This window comes from Macrotis lagotis, chromosome X (genome assembly GCF_037893015.1).
Source record: "Macrotis lagotis isolate mMagLag1 chromosome X, bilby.v1.9.chrom.fasta, whole genome shotgun sequence".
Taxonomy (NCBI): Eukaryota; Metazoa; Chordata; class Mammalia; order Peramelemorphia; family Peramelidae; genus Macrotis; species Macrotis lagotis.
In genome coordinates, this window is record NC_133666.1 from 342,443,621 (window position 1) to 342,462,720 (window position 19,100).

A 19,100-nucleotide genomic window follows, 5' to 3' on the forward strand; every position below is an offset into this window, starting at 1 on the left:
ATCCTGGATAAAGTCAAGCATGTATAATTGACATACTACTAAAATGCATAACCACAACAATATTTCAGTATTTCAATTTAAATATGATGTATGGTTCTTGCCTCCATCCAGTGTGTCTGCTATCAGAAAATTAGGCAGGAACCTTGGGTCAAATAACCAAGTGTCTAGGATAGCTAGATAAATAATATTTCCTCTTACCCAAATGTATGTATACAAAATGTATACCTGCCTCCATGTAATATTTCTATATTTATGGGAACAGGAGGAAAAAGTTGAAGAAGAGACAAGGGAATGAAGAAACTGTTCTGCAAAGACCAGATAGATTGGAAATAGAGGGTAAAAATTCTACCGATTCATATTTCCTCTCAGGTTATTTATTAGTTTCACTAAATAGTCTGAAAGCTGTTCCATACCTCAAACCAAAGTGCTAATTGCTTCCTTCACATAGAATTGGACTCTATGCATATTCACTAAGTAGACAGACTCTGGACATGATCTTCCTGTGTCTCCCTGACTATAGAAGCTCTAGGGTCCAATCTTTGCTCTGTGGATTACAGAAGTTTTCAGCTGATTGCTGTTGCTGCTGTTTGTCCTTTGTTCTCAAAGAGGACCATGACATCAGGGAAGTGATGCCCTTTGGTCAACTATAAGTAGAGAATGTGGACTATTCATTAACGTGTATTTTATATGTGATTTTAGATATACATCTATACACGTGCATATTATATGTGTGTATATAGGCATATTCATTCACATGTATAATAGAAATGCCTCTAAAGTATGTTAGGTCAAGGACTTTTCTCTACATGTCTGCTTAATGCCACATATTTTCATACAGTACCTAGAAGTTAGTAGGCACTTAATGCTGACTGGCATTGACTTCTTTCTGAAGAATCAAGTGTTTTATACACCACCAAGCTGAATAAAATTTTAAAAACACATACCAAGTCTAATGCAAATTCTTACCAATTCTATATATAATACCACAGTCCTAGTGATGATTTTGGAAGACTTTACCCCTATATACACATAATATTTAATTTGTGCTGTTGACTTAATTTGAGAATCCTCTGATAGAAATGCTGATAAGGAAATTACTGTAATTATTTTTGTAATTTTTCTGTTCATTGTTTCACTAATTCAACAATTTTTGAGCGCCGATTAGAAGGAAGACACTGTGCCAGGCATTTTAGAATAAAGTTGAAGAGTAGATAGATCCATGTGTAAAGTGGGAAAGTTAATGAAAGAATGTATCAAGTGTTTTGTGAAAAATAAAGTGAGTAAAAAGCTAGGTATTATATATATATATATATATGTACATATATATATATATAAAATACTTGCTTAAAAAGTTTTTGGGCAGATTCTCAAATAAAAACCTCATAACTCAAATATATGAAAACTATAAGAATATGAGTCATTTCCCCAGTTGATAAATAATCAGTGGATAAGAACAAGCACTTTTTCTGATGAAGAAATCAAAATAATTTAGTCATATGAAAAGAAATGTTTTAAATCATTATTGATTAGAGAAATACAAATTAAATCAAACTTGAGGTATCATTTTACATGAGATTGGCTAAAATGACTGCAGGAAAAAGAAAGAAATGTTGGAGGGGATATGGAAAAGTTGGAGCAGTAATCTACTGTGGATGGAACTGTGAACTAATCCAACCATCTTGAAGAACTCTCTGAAATTATTCCCAAAGTGTTATTAAACTGCCTACACCTTTGACTTAGTAGTTTTGTTTCCCAAGATGATTAGGGGAAAAGAGAAAGAGCTTCTATGTTCTTAAATACTCATGGTAACTCTCTTTGTGTGACAAAAGCTGGAAATTGTATAGATGCCTGTCAGTTGGGCAATCGATGACTGAACAAGATGTGGCATATAACTTTGACTGAAGACAACTATGTTATAAGAAATGATGAGCTCAACCACCTTAGAATAACATGGATAGATGTACTACCTTGATGGAGATTGTTTAGTAGTGAGTTCATTAATGCTTTTCCTTCCATTGGAATCACTGGTAGGGCTTCATGGATGGATCTGGATTAAAATGGATAGTTCAGCTGTGACTGCTTTTGTGGGGAAAATAAAAAGTGGCATCTTGGCAAACTTTATAGTACAAGTAAAACATGTACTTTGGGTTCCCAAGTAGCAATAACAACCAAAAAATGAATGTTTTCTTTCTTAGGTTAACCATGTTCTGGTATGTGAATGGCATTTCTCTTTCAACAATTTAAAAATCCAATTTGAAATATAATCTCCTTGAGGAAGAAACTGTGTTTTCTTTTATTCTCTGCAAAGCTGAACATATTCATGATGCTCAATAATAATAAACAATGTAATAATTCTCTCTGACCATGGAAAAAATTATTTTTATGTGTTTTTGTTGATAGGGACCTGGGTCAAGATGAGTCCCTGTTTTAAAATTCAATGCTGATTTTTAGTTACTATTTATACAATCTTAGTCCTTTGAAATAGCCTTAATAGTTGTTTTTATTCATCACTACTTTGTTCTAGGAGCGTCTTCTGCTCTCTTTACTGCCTGCTCACATCGCCATGGAAATGAAAGCAGAGATCATTCAGAGATTGCAGGGACCCAAAGCAGGCCAGCTGGAAAATACAAACAATTTTCACAATCTCTATGTCAAACGACACACCAATGTGAGGTATTGTGCTTTGTTCGTATTTGGTAGCAGGATATGGCAAGTAATGTGACCAAAGAATGAATTGACCTCCCTGTCCCTATACGTTTGGAGTTGAAATATTGTTAGGCAAGTGATTTAACTTCTCTCTCCTTAATTTCTTCATCTGTAAAATAAATGAATTGAATTTGTTGGTCTCTATACTCCCTTAAGACTCTAAATCTATAGTCCTATGGAATGTAACCAAGATTGTGGCAAATGGTAACTCCCAAAAAAGTCCAAAGGCAAAAAATAATTGCACTTTCAGGAACTTAAAAAATCATAACACTTTAACCATTGACTAAAAGCATATGAAAATACCACAGTATGAGCATAAACATCAACAATATAAATTATCAGAAATGCTGTGCTAAGTACTCTGAAACAGGGTGATTCATTTCTATCCCTCAAATTCAAAACAAGCTTTTAAAATGCTAAATACACATTCAGTGTAATTCAATGATCATTTATTAACTCTAGTTATATGCCAAGTAGTCCCTATCCTTAAGGAATTTACAGTCTAATGCAAAGAAATGTGAACACAGAGAAGCACTTACAACCTCATGAAGAATGAATAGAAACTTGAGGGTGGGGGAGAAGAGGGAATCAGGAATGGCCTCCTTTTAGAAAGTGCCAATTGAACTGAGCTCTGAAGGATGCTATGAATTCTAAGAGATAGAGATGAAAAAATAGAGCATTTCAGGTATAGAAAGATATGTGTACAAGAGATAGAATGTCATTTATGGGGAACATGAAGGAGTTCAGTTTCACTGGAAAATAGAATACATGAAATCAATCTGGATAAAAAAAAATTGGAACCAAATGGTTAAGAGCTTTCAATGTCAATCAGATGATTTTTTTTAATCTTAGAAGCAATAGGGAATCTTTAAAACTTCTTAAATGGAAAAATATGTTTAGATCTGTGCTTTAAGATTATCAATTTGGCTGATGTGTGGAGAAAGAGCTGGAGAGGGAAAGACTAGAGAAGAGACCAACTCATCAGATAATGAGATGCATTTAAATTGATAAAAGAGAAACATATCCTCTATTGCCATTGTATACTAATTAGGAGACCGGTTAGGACAATGTTATGGTAACACAGGTAAAAGAAACGAGTGTCTGTGTAATTAGTGTGAGACTGTAAGTAGAGAGAAAGGAATAACTTTAAGAAATATTCATTATAGATTCATAGATTCATTAAATGTTGAAATAAAGAATATTTTATTTTGTCTTTTAAATAATTTGCAACAAATTAGAAGTTACTGACACTTAGTAATCCTTATTTTGTGTCATGGACTCCTTTGGCAGTCTGATGAAGCCTGTGAACCCCTTCTCAAAATAATGCTTATAAATGCATAAAATAAAAAGGATCACAACAGAAACCAATTTCAGTTATCCCTTCCACATCATGAGAGTGGCGGTCAGAGAGTAAGATTGTGGTACCCCTTGGGACAGCTAGGTGGCACAGTGGATAGAGCACCAGCCCTGGAGTCAGGCATACCTGAGTTCAAATCTGGTGTCAGACAACTAATAATTACCTAGCTGTGTGGCCTTGGGCAAACCACTTAAGCCCATTGCCTTGCAAAAATCTAAAAAAAAAAAAATAAGATTGCAGTACCCCCATTATCTAGAAAATCTGTGTAAAAGTTTTGGCTTTTTTTCCCCTTTTTTCTTTTAATTGATATTTTACAGTACCTTCTTATAAAATTTGAGTTGGGTATTTGGCTATAGGCTCTATGTCATCTAGTGACCTTCATATGTTATCTATGGCTTATGCAAAACTTTCAAAAATTATCATTTAATGTCTTATGCCAACTGCAATATACCAAAACTGTGATGAGAAAAGTACAACTATATATTGAAATAGTTATAAAATATTTTAAGTGACTTAATGGACTCCAGCTCAAGAACTGTTTTGTTTTTTTTTTTATAAATGGAGCCCTTTTCCCTGGATGACAGAATGTGTTCTTTAACCTAGCTGAAGTACATATCACTTCTCAACTTTGACTTCTGGGAGTGTATCTGCTCCAGGGGAGTACTACATTTTGTCATCGGGCAGTTTCCATGAGCACTAGGAATATATATTGGTATCTGATTATTATTAACTAACAATTTTCCAACATTGGAAGAAAGTGACTTTCTAAAGGATAACCTAAATACACTCTTACAGAATGGAAAGGGAAGCAAGATGGTCTATGGGAAACATTTCTATATGTTATAATTAAAGTTAAGAAGCTTTCAGAGATTTCTTAGTACAAAAAAAAAAACCTCCTGATTAAATGAGATTCCACAATAAGAAATGAAAGGATTAAAAACATCAGCCTGACTAGGTATTGCCAGACCTGAAGGCCCAGGATTTAACTGAAGGGCAGCATTCACAGTGTCTGATAAGAGAGAATATTTATCCCACTGCTATTCTTCTGCCTCAGATGTAGACCAAAGTTCAGTCATCATTTTCTAAATCCTACAAAGGTTTGTAAGTGACTGATAATCCACACTTGTAAAGATAAGCATAGATTTAAATGAATGGAGTTCCAGAAAAGCAAAGGTTGAGTCCCATAGCAAACATCTTTGAGTAAACATTAGTCCTGATATTCCGGGGTTAAAGGAACTATGAATGACTAAAAATAAACACAAGGAGCTGTTAAATAGAACTGGGAAATCAATGGCAGGCAGGCTACAATTTGGTGAAAATGCTCTCATGGATTTGTGTACCTAAAAATGAACTGAAAAATATATGAAATTTGAACACACACACACACACACACACACACACACACACATCAACCAAAGAGGGCAAATAGAAAGTGAATTTGTTTTCTCAAAATGGATTATTCAAAATAAGTTACTATTCATATTGTGAGACTAATCAATATTTACTTGAAGGAAATTTTGCATTATTAGTGAATCTAGGCCTATTAAAAATGCTGATAATTGAGACAGGAAGTTGTTGTTATTGCTGTTGATCCTGTGAAATGTATTTTATTTTCCTATGTCAATAATCCCTGCCTCACCTGACATGAGCAACCCACTTTTATGAAGGAACATAATAAAGGATAGAGTAGTGGGAAGGAATATGATTTTCATTTGGTTAATCTAGTTAATACATTAAAGAATTCAGTAAATTCAAGTCACTTAAATATTAAAAATCAATGTTGACATTTTAAAATAAAAGTGAAAAGATGGCCATATGCAAACAATTATAGTTATGTTGGTCTAAAAAACTTAAGTTCTATTTAGTTTCCTATGTAAGTGATGTTAAGTTCATTTTTTGTCCTGTGACTCTGATTTTCCTAATATAGTATGCTGTTTTCAACCTTCCTTTCACTTTGTCAGGTGTCGAACTAGAATTCAAATAGTTTTCTTTGACAGAAAATAGGTGAAGATGTGTTTTTGTTTGTCTTTCATTCTCAAAGAGGACCAGTGACATCATGAGGATATTGTTTTGACTTGTGCATGAGGTAGAATCATGTAAAGTCATCAACTTCACTCTATCCTTCAGAATGAGCAGAGTCAAGATGACTGGCAATGATCTATCCCTTGAATTCATATCATACTAGGATTCCTTGAAGGAATTAGGGTTAATTTACCTGAAGAAGAAAAGACTTAGTGTTGACTATAACAGCTCCTTTTGTATATTTTAGAGAATATCCTGACAAAATGAAGAAAGATGGGATTTGCTCTTTTGTTCTCTAAGGATATAACTAGGATGGATGGGTATGTTAGAGAAATACAAAATAATGTACTATATAAGATATGAGCAGGAAGGTAAGAGGGGCATATTCAAAAGATAAGATAAATTTTTTTTAAGGAAACAACTCTTAACAGTTTTAACAATTTAAAGCTACCTAGAAGTGGATGCCTACTTGGGAATACAGTAAAGGAAATTCCTTTATGGGTACAGGATAGATGACCTCCAATTTTATTATTCTGTAAGTCACTATTATTATTGTAGATTTTGTTGAATTGTACATTTTATAGAATACTTTACAAATATTAGCAACTTTTGTTCTCATAACCACCTTTGGAGGCAGGTAGTGCAAATATTATTCCTGTTTACAGATAAGGCAATTGAGTCTAAGAAAGATTAAGTGAAAGGTCACTTAATAAATAAATGGTAACTGTGGCATTCCATCATAAATCTAGGGATCTTTCCACTATTCCATGTGGTTTGAGAAGGTCTTCTTAAGTAAATACAATATCATTTCTTCTGCCCAAATCATTTTTATTGGCCCCAAATAGTGAACTGACAAATGTTAATGGAATCATGTCCAACAAAAGATAAAGAGTAAAGTTGAAACTAGAAAATTAAGTATAAAAGGTAGACTGTTACTTTCCATCTTTGAAATAACACTCAACCTCAGTTAGCTCTGTGTAAATTTTTTGCAAAGTATTCAAAATAAGAAATAATTCAAAAAATATTCAAGTAGTCAGGGAAATTATATTTTTGTGAAATTAGTAAACTGGTGATGAGGAAATATTTTTTCTTAATAAATATTTATTTATTTATATATTTATATATGTATATATATAATATATACTTACCTACATTTATTTATTTGTTTGTTTGTTTATTTATTTATTCATTTGTTTATTTATTTATTTATTTATTTGTGATTTTGATAGCATATTATATGCTGACATTGTTGGATTCACCCGTCTGGCTAGTGACTGCTCTCCAGGAGAACTGGTGCACATGCTGAATGAACTCTTTGGAAAGTTTGATCAAATTGCCAAGGTGAGTTACTGATGAAAAACACTCTCTGCTCATTACCTTGCCCCTGCACCTGTTTGGTAGTTCTCTAAAAATTCAACTTTTCAGAAAAATGCTTTCTACAAATTCATTTGTAAATATACCTATTACATTCTTTCCTCTAGAGATCTATAGCATGCATCTGCAATAATAAAAACCACATTCTTAGCTAACACATTACATTTTATTTCAGTAATAAATCAAAAACTGACCGCCTATAACAGTTTTATGATGCTTTTGTGAATTGAGTCTACCTCACAGAGGGATGCTAAAAATGAAATCAAGGATTATCAAAGGCTGAGGAAAGGGATATTAGAGAAAAAATGTAGAAGAAAGGTAATAGATTTCAAACAAATACACACTTGTAAACAACTACAAATTAGTTAATTACTTCTTGCTTATACTTCAATAGATCAATAGTCTGATTCTTTCAACCATCTAGAAGCTTAGTAATTAATATGTTTTAGGACATTATTAGAAGCTTGAATTAAAGTGAATTGTCACACCTCACACCAAAAATAGTGCACCTTTTGTCCTGTCATTCTAATCCAAATACATCACAGGTGGGAAAGTGGTGAAGTCAGTGAAGAAATACATATGGAGTCAGGAAGACTTGAGTTTCAAGGTGGCTGTAGTCATTTACTAGATTCAGGTGCTTGGCAATTTACTTAAATTTGTCTCAGTGCAACGCAATATTACTTTTCTTCATGTGAACTTTTGGTTCTGAAGCACATACTGTAAAAGTTACCTCTTGATCTTAGATACACAGGTAATAGGATGACATTGTTGGGAGCAAATGAAATAATATTTTTGAAGTGCTTTCCAAACTTACACACTAAATAAATGCTAGCTATTATTATATAATATTTCCCAAAAGTAAAAACTAATTTATCTGTGTTTTTCTGCCTATGAAGGATTTGTTACAGGATCTTCTATACACATTTGTAAATCTAGAAGCCAAGAATATAGGAACCTTACTCAAGTCCTCCTTGATTTAACATATTTTTAGCACTTTAATATAAATAGTTCATCAATAAATCCTCTTTGAAATATTATAAAGTGATACCCAAACCCACTCACATTTTTTATTCACCAGTCTCTCATTTGACTCCTTTGTTACCTGGAACAATTGACAAAAAGAGTGAAAAACAATATATCAGCAGTGACATGGACACACCTTCAAGCAACTCTGATTTCATTTTTAGTAGTATTCTCTCCTTCAGTGTAGACAATTTGATAGGTGTGAAATGATATCTCAAAGTTGTTTTAATTTGTATTTATCTAATCAATTATGATTTAGAGCATTTTTATATGACTAGATATGTATATGTGTATATTTGATTTTTTATCCAAAACTTTTTATGGATCCTTTGACCACTTATCAATTGAGAAATGATTCAGATTCTGATAAATCTGACAAGTTCTATGTATATTTGAGATATGAGGCATTTGTCCATGAAAATTTCTATAAACTCCCCAATTTTTTGCTTTACTTCTAATCTTGGTTATATTGGTTTTATTTGTACAAAATCTCTTTAGCATAATCCAAGTTATACATTTTACATCTCACAATTCTATCTCTTGTTTATTCACAAACCTTTTCCTCATAATTCTGATGGATAAAATGTTCCATGTTCTTCTAATTTACTTATGATATGTCCTTTTATGACTGGGTCATGCATTAATTTTAACCTTATCTTGGTAAATGGGGTAAGGTTTAGTCTATATCAATACCAGTTTCTGCTAGACTGCTTTTCAGTTCTCTCAACAATTTTTTACCAAATAGTGAATTCCTATCCCAAAAGTTTAAATATTTATGTTTCTCAATCACAAGATTACTATAATCATTCAGTATTGTATATTTTACTTCTACTTTGTTCCACTGATTTACTCTTCTATTTCTTAACCAATACTAGTTTTGATGATTACTACATTATAATGTAGTTTAACATCTCGTACTGCTAGACTTCCTTCCTTTACATTTTTCGTTCATTCTTTAGATATTCTTGACCTTTTTATGTTATTATTTTTCTAGCAATTCATTATTAATAATGAAATTAAAATGGAAAGTATATCAAGCAAGAGTTTAGTATACTGAATTTAATTGAAAATTTAAATTATGGAAAATTAATTCATTTGCTTTATTTTTATGAATTTAATATTCTATTAAGATTCAGAAACTGTGTTCATGAAGTAGAAAAGGGAGGTCTTATTAAGAGATAATGTTTGCTTTCTTACACTGTGATTAAAATAATGTTGTTGGGCATTGTTAAATACAAAATTTATGTTGTCTGAAATATACATGAAAATAATCATTGTCTTCTTTTATTTTCTGAAAAAAAGAAAAAAGACATACTAGATAGACTTACTTTTGAGGTTAGATTTAAAATAAATAAGTTTTTTTTCTGTTTTTATGAAATGAGAGGAGGGATTGTTGCATCGACAAACTACAGTTAGGGTCAGACCAGAATCTCTCTACCAAATAGAATTTAATTATTTTTTTTTACTTTATACACCAGTTTCTTAGTAAGTACAGACCACTCTGGATTATTCTGACCACTTTCCTGTTGTCTCTTTCCTTCCCCTTCCTCTTCTCCTTTCCCCAAAATGGAAATGAGTAAGGAAAGGCATTGGAAAATCATTCTGGCTTGATTTTTCTTTCACATCAAAAATAGATGACTATGTATTATTATCAGTACAAATAAAACCCTTCCTATTACGTGAATTTAAATATCGTACCAGTGTTCAAGGATTTCATGCTTTTTACATATTTTTTTCTTTCAGGAAAATGAATGCATGAGAATCAAAATTTTAGGAGACTGCTACTACTGTGTGTCTGGCCTCCCTATATCTCTTCCAAATCATGCCAAGAATTGTGTGAAAATGGGACTTGATATGTGTGAAGCCATAAAGTAGGTGTAAAGAAAATGTTTAATCTTAAAATTAAAATGCTATAGCCAGAGGTCAAGTGATTTATTTTTTCTTTATAATCATTACAGGTGCTTTTAAGAATTCTTCACTATTTATAATAATAATAATAAATAATAACATAATATATCATAATATGTAATATATAATAATATATAAAAATAATAAATAATATATAAATATAATTATAATTATAATAATAATAAACAAGGCTAGGAAAAACTGTGTTCAATGGCTGGACAATGACTTGATAAATTAAGGTCTAGTAACATAGTGGAATATTACCATGCCATGAAAAAAATGGTGACTAGCAAGGTTCAGAGGAACATGGGGAAAACTTCATGAAGTGATGCAGAATAAACACAGTTGAGCCAAAATAATGTCACAGCAATGTAAATAAAATCAGCTTGAAAAGACAACATTCAGTGTTTGAAATACACCGATCAAGCTCTCTATTCCATCAACAGTCTTTTTTCCATTATAAAATAGATTCTTTCAGTGATTGTTGAGAAGTATATTATGTCAAAATAAAGTAACCATCTTTTTAAGAGACACAGAACCATAGAACATTAAAATTGGAATCTTAGACTAATTCTAATCCAAATTATTCACATTATATATGAGGCAAAAATTATCAATTTATTTCTACCTTTTAACACTTTTTTTCTTACTGTAAGGTCATAGGAATTGGAGCTGGAAGAAACCTTAAAGGTAGTCTCAAATCTAAATCTCTCAGAAATTACAAAAATTGAGGCCTTATCTAGTATAATTAGATATCACACTGATTAAGGTACTAAGTCTGAAAGACCAGAGTTCAAATCCTCAGACACTTACTTGTTGTGTGACCTTGGGCAAGTTACTTCACCTCTGCTTGCCTAAATTTCTTCACCAGTAAAAAGAGAATAATTGTAGCATAAATATCACTGGGTTGCTATGAGGATTAAATGAGAAAATATTTGTAAATCACTTAAAACAATACCAGGGGGTGGCTAGGTGGCAGTGGATAGAGCCCTGGCCCTGGAGTCAGGAGTACCTGAGTTCAAATTCGGCCTCAGACACTTAATAATTACCTAGCTGTGTGGCCTTGGGCAAGCCACTTAACCCCATTGCCTTGCAAAAAAAAAAAAAAACTAAGAAGAACAACTTAGCCATTTTCATATTCCTATATTTAAGCACAGAATTTACACTTTCTTTCTCAAATATTTTCATCTAAAATAAAAGTGATAATTATGTCTGTGCATCCTAGTCCTCTACACTTTTTTGGTAGTGATGAGAAACAAAATTTAAGTGAGTATGCCATGTGTGAAGATGTCAGCTGATATTGTGTTTATATAATAGAACCATATATAAAGAGACCTAGCAGGAAATGGCTTAAAGTGAAGTGTGATTGGAACATTTATAAAGTTTTCTATCCTTTCAAGTTTAAGAATGAGTCACTATTCATATGGGGACAAAAGAACAGGTGATGGTTTCGCTCTAACAACTAACTTCTCTAATTGCTTTTCTCTGGGTTATAGGAGCCTTGCTTTCTAACTTAGTGCTAATTTCCATAACTTACTTTAAAGAAAACTCAGTTCACCAGCACCACAGGAGTTATAGGAGGAGATGGAAAAGAAGAAAAGTCTGGATCAAGGAAGAAGAGGGAATAATGAGTTACTTTCTAATTCCAGTCACTAGCAAGCATTTGGAAACCCTTGTTCCTCCATGAAATTTGACCCTTTAATTTATTTGAAATTAAAATATTCTTTATGCAAAAACTTAAAATATTTTCTTGAGGAGGGTATCTTGCTCTCTTGGTTGAACTTGAGGAGTATTCTTCAGTCCCAAAAGGACTGTGATTATTAGATCAAACAGAAAGGGAAAACAAATTGGAGGAAGGAGAAAACTTTAATTACTAAAGGATTTTTTTTTCTCCTCGTTGTCTTCAATATCAGATGGGGGAAAAATTTTCAAAGTAGAAAGAATGGTTTTCTTTCCCCCACAAGTGTTCTTCAAGATCTGTTATAATTCAGTTATTTCTACTTATTGATGAACTATCAGGAAAAGTAAAGGAGAATCATTTCTTTATATCAAGCATTTCAGCAATATATCACATATGACTTTGATCAGAAATCATAATGGACCAAATACAGTGAGAAAATGGAAAACATTTTGACTAGTTTTTCATTGAATTTTTAAGTCCAATTGTAGAGAATTATTTCTCTATATCTATCAGGATACTTTAGGGTATTCACTTACCTCTATTACCTGCTATGCTACAAACTGACATTCTTTGTGATGTGGTTCTTTGTACCACTAAAGATTACTATGAGCAAGCTTGGAAAAACTAAGGTTTTCTTACTGATACAAAAGTAAAGAAACATATCAGAAATAGAAATTAGAGAATATGCCTGAATTATATATTAAATAGTTTGTGCATTTAAAATATGTATATTTATATTTTATGACTTTTCAGCTTTCTAAAAGGATTGTGGATAGCTAGTTTATTGGTATTTCTCAAAGCAAAGAAGATATTTTCTGTTGCTGTTGCAAATTTTAAAAACAAATAAATGAATTTTTTGATGCAGCAATTAGATTATGTCTACAAGAAATAAAAACAATTATTCTATTTAATCATCAGAGTCTAGGTCTATCCTCATAAAGGAAAGAGATATTTGAGCAGCTGCTTTAGGAAGCTTGTTATTTAAGTAAATTGACCAGTATAGTCAGCCACTGGTCAGTCCATTAGTCTGGCACAAGCTTAATATCTTCCCTTTGATAGGAGCCTAATTTGGTTTTTTCTGGCAATATTTGGATAACTGAAATTCAGTTAAAATTGTACTTCCTCATGAATATTAAAAATACAGTGCAAGTTAGATTCCTGTGATAAATCTTTTAGGATTATATCTTATACAAGTCCCTACCCTTTAAAAGAGGAAGTCCAGCAATTTCCTCACAACTAACTCACCACATTTATCTCACTAACCTAATTGATTGGACAAATCTTGATAGATTTCATTAAAAAATTGTCTTGGGGAAAATACTTTCTATATTTTATTATGCAGTATCTTTTTTTTCAAACATAGTGAGCCTGTTTCCTCTGTCAGCAGTACAGTCAACTTTAAGCTTAGTTTAATAACACTTTTAGAAGTTTTTTTGACAATTGCTACATTCTTTTTATGCTAAGGCAATAAACATCTCTATTTTCTTCATATTTTCCTCTGGAAATGCAATTCTTTCTAGACTGAAGATAACAAAATGAATACAATGTGTCTATTTCAGGAATATTTTATATTTATATTGAATTATAACAAATAATCCTAAATCCAGTATTACATTGTATTCTTCTTTTTTCTTTTTTCCTTTGTTCTATGCTTTTTATTTACATTAACTATTAATTAATGACAACCATTTTCCAAAATCAATTGTTTCTAACAAGAATCTATATGTTATATAATTTGATACATTTGACTCAAATATTGAGGGTTGAAATTAGAGTTGGGAGAATTTACATTCAAATTCTACAACAAACACCATGTCATACATTTAACTTTTCAAGCTCCTTTTCTTATCTAATCTCATTGGTCCAGTATCAGAGGCTCATCATCTTTCTATCTACTTTACCATGTTGGTAATAAATAAGACCTTATGTACTGTCACTCCAAAGTTTTATTCATATAATTTGTTTATGATAATAAAATTGTAAAGTATTCTCTTATTCTAAAATCTTTCCCCCCCAAAAAAAAAACCCTAAAATATACTAAGATTGAAGCTAAAAGACCAGATATAAAAAAGCAAGTATTATGGAAGACTTTCATGAAAGACAGAAATCTAAATGAGAAGCAGGCTATCAAGCTCCCTAACAACTACTCCAGGAAAAAAAAAACTGATGAGTGCACTACATCAAGAAACCAAACAATAAATTACACCAGAACTGCATAAGAAGTCATCCAGAAAAGTATGTGGCTAATATAAAAATCATTCCCTCAAAGTGAGCACCACATACTATGAGTAGTCTAAAAGGCTCTATGTCTGAAGGCGGTAAGAATAGAAGGACCCCCTGAGAAAACCCCAGGGTGAGGACCTTGGAAACCTATGGGAGAAATCCCAGCTCCTTAACATTCTGTCCTGAAATGCCAGAATGTACCCTGAATCTAAACTATTCATTGGAGTTTTGCCAGGAATTTGCTAGTAAATGTATATCAATTGGCTATCTTGAAACTCTTTACATTATTAACATTATCACTTTATTCAAAAAAATGAAATCAAATCCTGAATTATAGCATTTTCCAATTTCCAAGTTGTCATAACTAAAAATTTAACAATTGACCAAAAAAGCTGATTTGATCTGGCTCTAATATGAGAGGTAGAGGTCATCAAAGAACCCAGTGAAAGCAGAGCTTGATGAAGCTGAGCTGACCAATATATTCAAAAATTCATCAGACTCCGACTCTTCAGAGAACCCTACCTCAAGGAACTAAATTTAGAAAGATGAATAAATCACAGAAAATATCAATAATTACTAAATTATCATAAACAAGCATTTATTAATTATCTACTATGTGCTAGGTACTATTCTAAGCAGTTTCTAACATCTCATTTGTTTTAATCTAATCAAATCAAACTCCATAAAAGTTGTAGACAGACTCAAAGGGAAAAAATGCATTCTCATGTACTACATGGATACATAGAAGTGAAATAAGAGATAAAAAAGTAATAAAAATTCTGGAAGAAATTACTTTTTTTATTTTTTTAGGGGGTTTTTTTGCAAGGCATTGGGGTTAAGTGGTTTGTACAAGGCCACACAGCTAGGGAATTATTAAGTGTCTGAGGCCAGATTTGAACTCAGATGCTCCTGACTCCAGGGCCGATGCTCTATCCACTGTACCACCTCTGGGAGAAATTATTTTTAAGAACAATAAGTTGCCAAGAAGAGAAAGCAGTAACTCATTCAAAAAATGAACTCCCTGGAAAGTAAGATAGACCACACAGAAATTAAAGACTTCATGAAACTGCAAGATATATTAGAACAAAAAGAAAATATCAGAAAAATAGCTGACCTGGAAAATCTATCCAAAAGGCTGAATAGAGTTTATTTAACAATAACTGCACTTGAACCAGGAGAACATTGTATATATTAACAGGAACATTGTGAGATGGTCATCTATGATGGCGATAAATCCTCTTACCAATTCAGTGATCAAGGACCTGACAGACCTAGTATGAAAAATGCTATTCATATCCCTCTGAATGTAGGAAAAAAAGCATACTATGTTCACTTTTTAAAACTTCTTTTATCTTTTTTTCTTTATTTCTCATGTTTTTCCTTTAGTTCTAATTCTTCTTTCACAATGTGACTAATATAGAAATATGTTAAACATGATTCCAAATGCACAATTTATATCAAATTTGTTGCTGCCATGAGGAAGGGTAATGGGAAAGGAACATGGTAGGAAAAATATGGAGTTTGCAAAAAGCTTGCAAAAAAGATGAATGTTGTAAACTATCTTTGCATGTAATTGGAAAAAATAAAATAATTGCACTTCTGGAAAAATATATTTAAAAAAAATCTGAATGCTATTTCATGAAATCATAAAGTAAAACTACTTGTATATATCAGAATCAGAGGACAAAGTAAAAACAGAAAGAATGCACAAATCACTTCCTGAAAAGAATACCTATATCTCCCTCAACCCTCCAAAAAATAAAATCTTAGGTATGACATAACCAAAAATACTGTAAGCATCCAGGAAGAAGTTCAAATGCCAGGTGATTATAGTCAGAATCACATGTGAACTGGTACTAAAAGAAAGATCTTGGAATATAATATTCCTAAAGGCAAATGTTATAAGCTTACAACCAAGAATAACTTATTCTGTAGAGCTAATATAATTCTAGAGACGGGGGGTGGGGTGGAATTAAGTCCTAATACAGTGGTTCTCAAATTTTTCATCTCAGGGTCCTTTTAATTTCTTGAAAATCAGAGAACCCCAAGTAATTTTTGTTTCTGTAGCTGATATCTATCACTTTTTTACTGTATTAAACCTACATTTTAAAAATATTTAATTCATTTAAAAATAATAACTATAAACTTATATATTAATATAAATACATTTTATTTTAAAAATTATGTTCTAAAACAAAAAATATAGAAAATGACATTGTTTTGAATTTTTTGCAAAACTTTTTAATGTCTAAACTTAATACAGGGTTCTTATATTTTCCTCTGTATTCAATCTTTAAATAAATGTTGTTTTAATCAAAAAAAAATTGGATTCACACAGATATGCAAAGAAAAGATTGATTTAATTAAACAAATAACACCTTCATATTTATATGAAAATAGTTTTTACCTTGGATTGGTGTCCTTGGACTGATTTAATGGACTAGAGTAGTTTAGAAGTATTTCAGATGAATATACCAGAACTAAATAGGAATTTTGAAATAAAAAACACAAGTCCTGAGAAACTGAGAAAAGAAATGATAAAAGAGACAATTTCTGGATAGTGGGAACTGACCCAGAGTTAAGTGAGCAAAACCATGGAAATAATTTATATAACAATAATGTTGTAAAGAAAAATAACTTTAGGACATTTAAAAAAAAATAAGGAAATCAATAAGGTCTCCAGAGGATCTATGATGAAGTGTTTGTGGGGGGGGGGTGAAAGGAACACATAAGGGATAGCAAAAATTATGCCACAATCAAACAAGGCCGTTGTAATATTTTTTTAAAATGCACAGAAGGAAACACAGACAAGTAGAATAATTTTAAAAGTAACATGTAGAATATATTGTATTTAAAAATAAGCAAGAATTATAAAAATACTCATTTATATTCTGTATTTCAAGAAAGTTGATTTGATTTCTCAGGTTAATCAAAATATTTCTAATCCATTATTCTTCTCATACTTCGTATTTTCATAATGATCACTGCCCTATTCTTGCCCTTTAATCAAGACAATTTGCAAACTAGCACACATGCTGCTATTTATTCTTTGCTCTGCCCTTCCTTAGAATCTCCAGTTTCTGTCTTTTAGTTTAACTTCTGTTACAGGGAGGAATACAACCTGTCTACTTTGTTGGCTCTTATACAACATAAAAGCAGTTGATGACAGCATTATTTTTAAACTAAATGAAAAAAAATGGCATATATTATTAATTGACTTAGTCATGATTACAGAAAGGAGAAACAAAAGTTATTTAATCCATTTCATACAGTGTTTTTCTTCTTTTTAGGAAAGTAAGAGATGCAACCGGAGTTGACATCAACATGCGTGTGGGAGTCCACTCTGGGAACGTCCTCTGTGGTGTAATTGGTTTGCAGAAGTGGCAGTATGATGTCTGGTCTCATGATGTTACACTTGCAAATCACATGGAAGCTGGAGGTGTGCCAGGGTATGACTGGGTTCATTAATTAAATCATTACTCTTGATCCTTATTTGATAAAAATCTTCATCCCAAAATATATTTGCTAATTATTAAATAGATGTTATTTATACTTTGGGTGACATATTTGGCTTAGTTATTTGTCCTTTATCAGAAAACTAAGATGGATTAAAAACTTCAATTTGATGTTCTAATGTTCTAATATCTTTTCCCCCAGGATAATGCTTTGATTTGAGCATTGAAAGGAAAAAAAATGCTTTGGATATGGTTGATTTCATTTCTTGCATATACTTTATATGTTTCATCAAAAATCTGCATGCCTGAAGTGGAACTAGTGGTAATCAAAATTTCCAGTTGGTGCAAAGATCCAAATTAAATCTCCTTGGTTCTCTATTTCCCAGAGAGCACCTCAGTACTAGTCCCTACTGCTGCTAAAATAGACAGCACAAGTTGTAGGATATTGGACCTACCCAGCTTTCACTCACATTCAGTTGTTTCCTGCACATGTAGCTTTCTTTTCACCAATAAAATAGGAAAAATGTTTGTTAAAGTAAAAATTATTTTAACACCATACATAAGCAAGATAATTTTCATATCATCCTAATCAGGTTTAAAAATATAATTGCAGACGTGTTCACATTACTTCAGTCACCTTAGAGCATTTGAATGGAGCTTACAAAGTAGAAGAAGGAGATGGAGAAATCAGGGACCCATATCTGAAGGAACATTATGTCAAAACCTATTTTGTGATCAACCCCAAGGTTAGTATTGATATGAAAAATCTGAGGATGATTTTGACACTATTATTTCTGAGATAAACTGTCATAGAAATAGAAAAAAAAATTTCAATTATTTTTAAGGTTTGTATTCCAGTAATAAATTCCTGTGACATAGAAGGCTCTCAACAAATATTTAGAGTTGAATTCAATATTTCATTTTTATCAGCCCACAATTTTATTGTTTTAATTTTCAGAAAACTGTCTTCATTTTTCTATCCATGCTGGGGGGCAGGTAGAAAGACACACACAAGGAAAATCAATGGGACTAATTTTAAATTGTCACATTAAGTTCCTATAGCTTTGAACCATCTGTTGATCATAGTTTATTAATTACACAATATATAGTAATGGACAATAGCAGGGGAAAATGCCTATCAAATCATTTTGTCTGACACTGTCAAGATAATCACAGGTGGGACTGGAAATTCAAAAATATAGGAGCTTTGGGGGTAAATTAAATGTTTGATCAAATACAGCAGGCTAATTTTTAAGTTTTGGTCTTTGACAGAAAAAAAGTTTCCCAACCCATGCTTTTGTAAAACTGTTCATCAATCAACATTTACTAATCATCTACTACTGGGATACAA

The 19,100-nt window shown here is 31.8% G+C and overlaps 1 protein-coding gene across 1 annotated transcript in view; it reads left to right on the forward strand.

Annotated features, from left to right (window-relative positions):
- The window catches only part of ADCY2 (adenylate cyclase 2), a 553,319-nt gene that overhangs the window by 406,776 nt on the left and 127,443 nt on the right, over nt 1-19,100 (forward strand). The window contains exons 5-9 of the mRNA XM_074199408.1: nt 2,525-2,673; nt 7,315-7,426; nt 10,226-10,353; nt 17,585-17,743; nt 18,363-18,495. Of these exons, the coding sequence (XP_074055509.1) occupies nt 2,525-2,673; nt 7,315-7,426; nt 10,226-10,353; nt 17,585-17,743; nt 18,363-18,495 (681 nt within the window). The remainder of the gene's footprint in view (nt 1-2,524; nt 2,674-7,314; nt 7,427-10,225; nt 10,354-17,584; nt 17,744-18,362; nt 18,496-19,100) is intronic.